At 39.1% G+C, this 10,115-nt stretch overlaps 1 protein-coding gene across 1 annotated transcript; it reads right to left on the reverse strand.

The window, feature by feature from the left end:
* Nucleotides 1–2,309: 2,309 nt before the first annotated feature.
* LOC134618979 (torsin-1A-like) lies at nucleotides 2,310–9,209 on the reverse strand. The gene is made up of 5 exons (XM_063464642.1): nucleotides 9,041–9,209; nucleotides 5,757–6,022; nucleotides 5,488–5,660; nucleotides 2,630–2,757; nucleotides 2,310–2,554 (listed from the first exon to the last, which is right to left on the reverse strand). Exons 1-5 carry the CDS (start codon nucleotides 9,207–9,209, stop codon nucleotides 2,310–2,312), a joined length of 981 nt encoding a protein of 326 aa, XP_063320712.1.
* Nucleotides 9,210–10,115: the final 906 nt, after the last annotated feature.

Raw genomic sequence — 10,115 nt, forward strand, 5'->3', positions numbered from 1 at the left:
GCAGCAGTCATAATAAAATCTACTGTAACCTCTAAACCTTTGTTTCATCTTCTCACCATCAGAACTAAAGCAACTAAAACGATCTAATCACTCACCAAACAATTTATTAGGTACAACTTGCTTTTACTAGGTTGGGGCCACTTGTCCCATGCTGGAAGCACCTGCCGTGTGGTCATAAAGTGTTGTACATGTTTAGCAACAATACTCATGAAGGCTGTGGCACTTAAACAATGCACAGTTGGCACTAAAGCCCCTTTTCCATTAGTACCGATTCGACTTGCCACAACTCTACTTGTATGTGTGAGCTTGTCGTCAAACGCATCTGCGCGTCCCACCACATAATTAATATGCGACACAAACGCTACAACAAAGGTGGACCTGCTGCTCCTACTGTGGCATTTCGTCACAGCGAACATGGCGTTTTTTTTGTAGCCATTTCCTCCATTGCTGGGTTTCAAAAATGGTGGTTCTTCTGCGAACCAGACGCTCTCATGACTCGAGTGATGCTAATAAAGGGAGCAGCTAAAAGAAAAAGAACATTAAGATCAGAAAAACATCTTGAATCTCCAAAAGACTGTTTATATGCGATATAGTGTTTGTTCAGTTTGCTTATAAACGTTATAATTGTGCCAAAAGGACCTCAACGCACAACTCGCAAGGTGTATAACCTAATAAACAAACCAGTATTTATTTAGGTGAAAAACTGAAGTCCATAAAAATCCACAAAGAAAACTCAGAAAAGACTCCAAAATCTTCCTGAGCTCCAGAAGCACACATGAATAGGCAAAATAAGCAAACTACAGAATAAGGAGAACAGTACACAGGGTTGAAACTCAGGCCAAAGACACAGATGATCTGACTAAGGACAAAGGGGAGACAATTAATTTATATACACACAGTAGGCAATAAGGAAAGACTGACAATACCTAAAGTGTCAAGGTTTGGCTGTGTGGCAGGAAGGATGAAGGAGCAGGACTCAAGACAGAGGATTAAAATCAAAACGGCAGCTTTTATTGCTGGAAAAAACTAACATCAAATGCAAAACTAAACTAAAAACAGGAAACAAGAAACTTCAACAAGAAAACAAACCAGAATCTGTAAACTTGGCTATGGCTGGAAACATGGAGGGAAACACAAAGTGTAACGAGGGTACAACACAACAAAGAATAAGGAAAACCCGGGGCTTATATAAACAGTGGGATAACAAGGGAAAGAGACACAGGAGGAGAACACAGCTGGGAGTAATCAGACTTAATAAGACAAAAAAAAGAAAAGCAAAGCAGAATCCAATGACTAAAAACAGACTGTCAAAGTAAAAGAGGAAGTATAAAACAGAGAAGTGGACTCTACACTGAGACAGAGGCATGAAGCGTGGGGCGGGAAAAAAGCACAGAGCTAGAGCAACAAAATATTACCTCAAAAGAACTAAAACCATGAATAACAAATAATCAAGAAATATAAATTAAACACAAAACACTGGGTCACACCCAGGACCATGACATAGAGAATTACACACAGCTGAACAAGATCAGATAATGAGATTTGAGAAAGTAAAATAAAAACAAGGCACAAAAGACAAAGACTGTCAACTTAAAACAGAACGTAAACATGACAGAGAAACAAGAAACAAAAGTATACAAGGGAAGCTTAAGTAAACTTAAAGACAAATCATTACAACAACATGATGTTACAGCCCTGGGCCTCGGAGGGAGTGAGACCCCCTTTTGCTTCAAGCAAATCCAAGAGTGCAAGGACTCGTTGACCATTGGTTGATTGGAGACCTGTGCCTCCCTCTCGTATGCAGATTGAAGTGTGACAGCCCACGCAGATGATTGGCTACCTGGGGATCCCATGGTACTCCAAGAGGCAATGAGTGGCTGATTGTGTGCACCGCGGTTATAAAAGGCTGAAGCGCCTTCACTCTGTTCACTTCTTTCTAATCAATGATTTTAGATTCCTGTTGTTTTTTTTCTCTTTTTATATAAGCAAATCTGTGTTTTGTGCTTGAGTAAATTAAAGCCCAATTTAAAAAAAATATAAGATATACTATGTTTCTTATAATGATGATGATTTTCTTTTCCGTGTACGCCAAAAATCCTGTCAAGTGGAATCAAAACATTCTTGTATGCATAAAAAACTCTTGCAACACATTTTGGAAAACTTTATATATGTAATATGAGACAGAAAATGGCATCATATTTTTTATTTGAAAATCTTGTTTTCTGTAACATGCTTTGCTGACTTTTGAATTGTCTAGTTTAGAGTTAATAAAATCATACATACAGTAGAAATCAGAGTAGAATCAGTCTTCATCTGTGAAAGTGAAGCCTATTTACTACTGTCTTGCAGCCACTCACGGCAAATACTTTCTCCAGTTTGGGGTAATAGACTAAACTTCTGGCCACCCGGTCTGCCACATTCTCATCTGGCCGAAGACCTTTGTCTCTCATCGCAGCCATCACACACTGTACAACATGTTTGTACTCCAGAGGCAGGAATGGGATGAAAAAGTCAAGCAGACAACTGTATATCAAAGCTGACTTTGAAAAACTGCCTACAAAGAGAGATTTTCAGTAAGAACGATGATCATCTTAAGTGGTGAATGATAAAGACATAAAGATACACTCACTTTGATCACTGTTGAAAATTATAGGAGAAATGAAACTTTCAAAATCTTTGAGCATCATCTCTTCTCGATCTTTTCCATTGTTCCAGAAATCTACAGCTGTTTTTGTAATTTGATCTGCTCCTGTATTGCTGTGAGAAAGAAAAAAGAAATAGTAAAAACATAAGAAGTGTCATAATGTGAATGAGCAACTGGTCCGTTTTCAAATATTTTGTAAGATCATTTTTATAATAGGTAATAACTAATATAACTATATATAACTATAATATATTTTATAGGTAGTAGATGCTGTGATTAACTCAGTTTTATTGTGTTGTCTGACAATTTTAGATAGCATCTTAGTTAGTTTGTTAGTTATCACTTTTCTGATCACATGCCTGTTATAATCCAAATTTCGGTGCCATGTCCTCCAGTTAAACCTCTTTTACCTGCGCATGAATTCTGCATCATCACTCCTGCTACTGCTGGACATTTCTCTGCTGTTTATCAGAATATTGGTGTCCCTTCCTTGGACAATTGTTCCCTTAAGCCGCATGCTGATCATTTGCTCACTTTGTTCAATACTACTTGTTCAAATGTTCTTGATATTGTTGCTCCTTTTAAATAAAGCAAGTTTAATAGGCCTAAAACTGATCCTTGGTTAAACGATGTCACTCGGGCCTTCAGAAGGACTTGCAGAAAAGCGGAAAGAAAATGGAAAAAGATAAACTCCAGATTTCCTTTGATATGTTAAGGGAAGCCCTATTTCTTTATCAGGATGCTGTTCGAAAAGTATTTATCAGATCTCATCTCTAACCACAGCTACAGGCCCCGTGTCTTATTCAACACCATTAATTCTGTTATCAACCCTCAAGCCACCTCACACCTACCAGGGTCTCCAGCCACCTGTGAAAACTTTTTATGTTTTTCTGTCGATAAGGTTGATACTATCAGGTCTCATATCTCCTCCAGGTTATGATCCCTCTGTTCCCCTGTTTTCCTCAGTTGTGTTTGATCACTTTGAGCCCTTTTCAGTGAGCACTCTGCCCGAAGTAGTCTCCCATCTTAAGCCCTATATATGTGTCACCTTGACATTATCCCCTCTTGCCTTTTCTTTTTTTTGTTCTTTCTCACCAAATGGACCATCCCGGCCTTGCCGTATTGATCTATTTGATTCACCTTTGCTTTAATTGTTTATTTTTTTTTATTTTCACTTGCTAAACACGGGACAGACTTGACTGGGGGAAAAAAAAGGGAGAAAGAAAGAGGGAAAGAAGAACAGCGGGGAAGAGGGGCGGTGATAAAGGGCAAAAAACAAAAACCAACAAAACAAACAGACATGAAATACATATATCAATCACCTGGATCACCTGTTGAGAAAGAAAAGAGAGAAAACAAGCAAAGAAGAGAGCATTATAATAATAAACAACATCATCACGATGATCTATGTGAATATAACAGTAAATACTAAATATTGAATATTATTGTGCAGCATGTAAGATCGACAGCGCACAGTGTGCTTTGAGGTAGGAGCCAAAAAGAGTGTAGTTTGTGTGTGTGAGCACCCGTGTGTACACCTGTGAGCATGAGCGCGCTTGTATTTAAAAGGTTCCTTCATGTAATGATCTGCTAGAGGGTGTAGGGGGCCACAGCCCCGTCCTCCAGGAGCGGGAAGAGGGAGGCAGCTGGAGATGGGGAGGGAAGGAAGGGAGGGGCAAGTGGCCCCTCCCTGGGGCCAGGTCCCCCGCTGACCCCAGTAGGCACCCCCATACTCTGCAACCCACCAGGGCAAGATGGCCCAGGCCCATCCGGACCGGGGCCCAGTTCAGCAGCGCCACCCGGCCCCACAGAGACCAGGACAGCCCACCCGACCCCACCACAGAGAAAACTGCACCCACCCCGTCATCCACTCATCTTCCAGACTATACAAGACAATAGACACCCAGGCTGAGTTCTTCCTCACCCTCTCCTATATCTCCCCCTTCTGCAGAGTGAGTTCCTGGAGAGAGGAGACCTCCTGCAAGATGTAACAGCCTCCCCCACCAGTTGAAGAGCCCCCCTAGGTGGCTCGATGCACTGGTGGCACCATGCGCCAGGGCTGAGCCCCCATACACCCACCCGCCCACAACCCTGGCGACACACTAACCGGGACCCAAGCCCCCAAGGCCCAGCCAGGGCCCCAGCCCGGAGACACCCCCAGAAAAAGAAAATGCTGCATTTTCCTTTGGGGGAAACATCGTATCAGTATGGACAGGAGGACACAACTGGGAGAAAATTTGGAACAGGCTGCCTCTTCAAATTAGGATCTCTTCAACACTCAACATTTTTAAAACCCGTCTGAAAACACATTTTCTCTCTTTTTTGTTTTGTTCTATGTGTGTGTTTGTTCTACTTTTTACTTTTTTACTATGTACTGTACAGCAATTTGGTCAATCTGTGTTGTTTTTAAAAGTGCTTATAGATTGATTGATTGACTGACTGAACAAACACATGGGCCATTCATAAATCAGGAGAGACATCTCTTTCCAACTGTATGAAATGGACAGGGCAACTATGTTTCTCTCTTATATCATGCCAAAGTGCACAACACAGAATTAATTTTAATGACAGCAGTGGAAATACGTAATATATGTCAGATAAACTGAATTTTCCTCATGTATTGCAAGTTTGTAAACAGAATTTTTTTACTGATGTTTGCAGTGCCCAAAAGAGAGGCAACAAAATGTGGCCTAGACAGAGAGTGAACCAAAGGTTTGATATGGTAGCTTTATTGTACTGTATTGTAACTATATTGTAACAAATTAAGATATTTTACCAGTCCCTAACAAAGTTGAAAATGGAAGCATTAAGCTTACCCTCTGGAAAGGCTTTCAAATTTTTACCTGAGAAAGATGATGATCGATTTTTGAAAAAAAACTCCTTCCACTTTTCCATAGTCCAGATATGGCTTTATGCTGTCAATCACACCAGGAGGCATTCGGTCCATCTCATCAAATATGAAAATTGAGCGTTCACAGTTTGTAACGCTGTTTTTGATCCACTCCTGTAACTGAGACTGAGGAGAGAGCAGCAAATAGAATTAATACAGACAGAACAGACCAAACCAATTAGAACTGAGTTTCACTTGAAAATGAAACACGATACTCCATACTTTATAGGTTACAATTTCACTTCGATGGGGGAAGTGAAGTGTAGCTGAGAGCACGTGAACAAACTTGCTGTGATATCCCTTCTTGTAAACATTGTCTGCAATCAGCTGGCTAACAAAGTTCTTCCCTGTGCCAGTTGGTCCGTGCAGAGAGAGCACCAGAGGCTTCTTTGGGTTATCATCTTTCATAAATCCACTCACAGATTTAAAAATGATATTTGAAGCAATGTGCTGTCCAAAGAGTTTGTTTCTCAGGTCAGCCTTCAGACCTGTAGAGTGGAAAAGTACAGAAAGTCACCAATATCCTTTGCTAAAAAGTGACTGAAATTACACTAATCCAGTAAAATTCTACTTCCTGTGGTAACCTAACATGTCAAGTCAGCCTTCAGACCTTGAGAATACATAGCAGAAAGTGAGCAGGATTAGTGACTGAAAATGTGACTGAAGTGAGAGGAGGTTTAAAAGAAAAGCTATTTGAGCAAGGGGTGGACTTAGCAGATCTACCCACTCAAAAATTGAGACAAAATAATTTTTTTGTTCAGCGAATGGAGAAAATGCATAGACTGCACAAGAGCCCTGTCTACTTTCCAAAGGGGTGGGCAGGCTGCAGGCCGACAAAAATGTGTAGATCCTCACTCCTATAGCAATGACTGTTGCTATGAGAAACCATCATAAAACTTGTGTACATGTGTAGTTTCGTGGAGTTGTTTACAGTGCTAACTTTTGTTAAGTATCAAATACAAAACTGTCATCTCAAAAATGCCAGGATCTCAATATGGACTCAAAACAGAAGCCTGCTGCTGATCAATACTACTTTTTAGTGCCTAGCCTGATCAAGTATCTCCATAAAATGTTTCAACGCTCAACAACTGCTGTCTTTTCAGCCAGTCCTGGTTCATGTCATGAAGTCACTACAGTTAAAGTTAAAGGAATGCTTAATGCAACAGAACTCTGTCTTTTTGTCAGCCTGACTACAGTGCTGAAGAGAAATTCTTATTTTCTTCAATCAGTGATGAATAGTAAAATGATCTAGCTTTATAGAGGGCTTTTTCATAAAGCAGTAAACTACTTTTCCAGACTAAAAGATGATCTTCCAAATTAGTGCACGCCATTCCTTCTCAGGCTTGTGAGTTGTTCTGCTTTAAGGTGAGTTACACCAGGAAATCAAATACTTCTGATTTAAGGCTCTCTTTTTCAGAGAAGCTACAGTATCCAGTCATACACACTGAAGATGTAAAACCATTAACAGTATAATCAACCTCTGTTGGATTTGTGTTCAGGCAGCTGCTCTCCACTGTGTTGGTACAGGGCATTGAAGATGATAACAGTGGGTGAATTATATTTTTTAACTTAGTTACAGTGTTTTCATAAAGATATCTACTGTGATAAAGTCTACAGTGCTTTGTAACCAAAAGTTAAATGTTTTTAGGAAATGATCAGAAAAAAGAGGTATTTCAGGAAATAATGTTAAATGTTACGTTTCTATGCCATATGTCAGAACAAGATCTAGAGTGTGATTAAAGTGCTAGGGGGCTCTTTTACATTTTGAATAAATTTAATTGAGTCCAATAACGGATTAAATGCTATGCTGAGGCTGTCATTGTTAGCATCTAAACAAGTCTGACCATTAAATCAGACAAAAACGTTGTTTAAGGCCCAGGTGGACGATAGATAATAACAAATAAAACAGGTTTTTGAGTTTTCCAGTTAGGGTGGACAAGGCTAAGCATCAACCTTTCAAATGAATCAAAACTCTGTCTGGGTCTTTGGTTAATTGAAAGTGGAAGACTGCTGCCACACACCCTCCTCAGCCTGCACTTCAAGGATTCTGATGGTTAGTATGACTCGGGGGTGTTGATTCATTTAAACTAACATAGAAACATCAAGGATGATCCACAATCTTATCTGGGGCAAAGCTAATTTAAAATAAACTGAAGCAAAGTGCAAAACTGTTCTGTGGTCAGATTAGGTCAAATCTGTTGGGGTTTTTTGTTTTTTGGGTTGTTTTTACCAGCACTCAGTTCAAAGCCTGCATTTGCTGATAGGATGTTCGTGCATTAGTACCTATGGAACTGCCAGCTTGGACAGCTGGAAAGACTTTTAGAGTAACATATGCTATCATTTCTTTTTCTGCAGGGAAAGCTTTGCATACTTCAGGAAGACTGTGATTATGTATCTGAATTTCAGGAGCAGGACCACGCCTCCAAACACGCTCCTTCCAGTTGCCATCTATATAGGTTCCCCCCATTTTCGCAAACTGTTCATTCTCGTTTACGTGCCCCACCCTCCCTCCCTCCTTGTTCTCAATTCTTTAACTTCTTCACTTCTATTTAATACATGGGGATCTGCCAGGCCTGGGAGCCGTCGGCAGTCCCCTTCGAGGCCTTCCCCAAATCGCAGCTTAATTCATGTCCAAGCATTCACCTTTACCTACTAAAACGTTGTCAATCCTAAAATGAGGACGTGGGTCCAGCTAGTGAATTACAACAGCATGATTTTGTAGAAGACTCTGGATGCTTTACATTAAGCTCTTTGCCCAGTAGATTTATATTTAAAAAACATAACATGATAATTCTCAATTGAAATGATATCAATATCTGTACTGTATATCTATGGAGCTATTTTTTTAATCATACTGGAATACTAGTTCTAGTAAAGTACAGATCACAAGCATTTCAGAACCAGTCAAGTAAACTGGGATTTTTGCGCCCCACCCTAATAAAGCAGGTTAAACCAGCACGGCTGCTTCATAGGTTTTGTTTTAAGAAACAACAGAGAATTTGATATCTAGACTGTGGAGAAACACAAAGACTCAAGGTTACACAGTTCTCCCTTTTCTACATGGCAAATGTAATAATAATAATAATAATAATAATAAAAATAATGATAATAAACATTGGATCACCCAAACTTTGTGACCACGTTTGCTTCTGTATTAATCTTTTGTATTATTTTGTATTTTTTTCATGTAGATTATTTAATATACAGTAGTTTTCAGTAACTACAAGGACATATAATTTGGAAATATAATAAATATTTGTGTGTTTTCTTATATGGACACGGCAGATGCACCCCAGCTGATTTACGGGGTGGACTTCAGCCAACTATTAAGATCGAACCTGTAAAGGTGCTGTATCTGTGTCATTTATAAACTATATTCTTGTCATCAGTCTTTTTTCTAAACTCAATTTAAATCATGAAAATTTGTTACCTTCCCAAGTAAAGTTAAAATTAATAAGTAGATCTTTACTGTTTAGATTTCACAAGCTGTTTGCTGGGTGTATTACCTGTCTGGTTGAAGGAAATCCAGTATGAATTACATCTCTCACCCCAAATAGAATTCCATGTCACTTTTAAATTAGGGAATTTGAAACTGCTGAAGGGCTCAATTGTCTTGATCACAGTGGAGGAAAGTAGAATCCATAGCAGCAGGACATGTTGCTTACTTGGTTTCATTTTGCAAGTATTGCACCTTAAACTAGCCCAAAGAACAAACTGACCAAGAGTTAACATCATGTAACTTCAGGGCGTTTCATCGTGAAATCTAAAAATAGACATCAGTTCAAACATACCAAAGGAAAGCAGTCTGTCCTCTCAAACAGTGTTGTGTCACTTATAGTATCGAATAGTCCCTGTTTTCATTAACCCTGTAATGTAGCGCCATCTTGTGGCCAAAGTTGGCCATTGTCTTTGTAACGCATGTGAACACTCATTCATCATTCTATACTTTATTCTACACTTTACTAAGTACACAGTTAAACTGCTTATTATTGCAAATATCTAATCAGCCAATCACATGAAAGCAGTGTTAAAAATGTACCTTGAAAGACCTTGAAGGTTGATAATTAATATAACCACCTTTATTCTTCAACACAGCCTGAACTTATTCATTGAGTCTTAAAGTCACCATCAAAACTGAAAGCAGAACATTTTTTGGCAGAAATTTACATTTTTCCAACACCGAAATTCCATTAGCTCACCATTGTTTTGTTTGTAACAGAGTGGCAATGAACATTCAGATATCCACTGCTGTTCTACCAGCAGGGTATCATTTGCAATGGTAACTGATTTAGTTTTACACACTTGAGTTTCATAATCGGTCAGTCATCAATGTAAGGATAGAGGCAGTGATTACGTTGCAAATTTCTTATGAGGTCTAAATATTATTTAAAGTTTCTAACTTTTTAACTCTGTACCTTTCAGACTGTCAACCAGTTTCCTCTGTACCAGAATAATTTCCTGAATGTTACTGTAGCAAACTCTAAAAAATAACATTTATTGGTTTACAGTTTTAAAAACATTACACACCGATAAATGATCAACCGTTTGTTGTCCTGTAATAAGTCATAGTGATGTAAAAAT

Source organism: Pelmatolapia mariae, linkage group LG20, assembly GCF_036321145.2.
Source record: "Pelmatolapia mariae isolate MD_Pm_ZW linkage group LG20, Pm_UMD_F_2, whole genome shotgun sequence".
In the NCBI taxonomy this organism is placed as follows: Eukaryota; Metazoa; Chordata; class Actinopteri; order Cichliformes; family Cichlidae; genus Pelmatolapia; species Pelmatolapia mariae.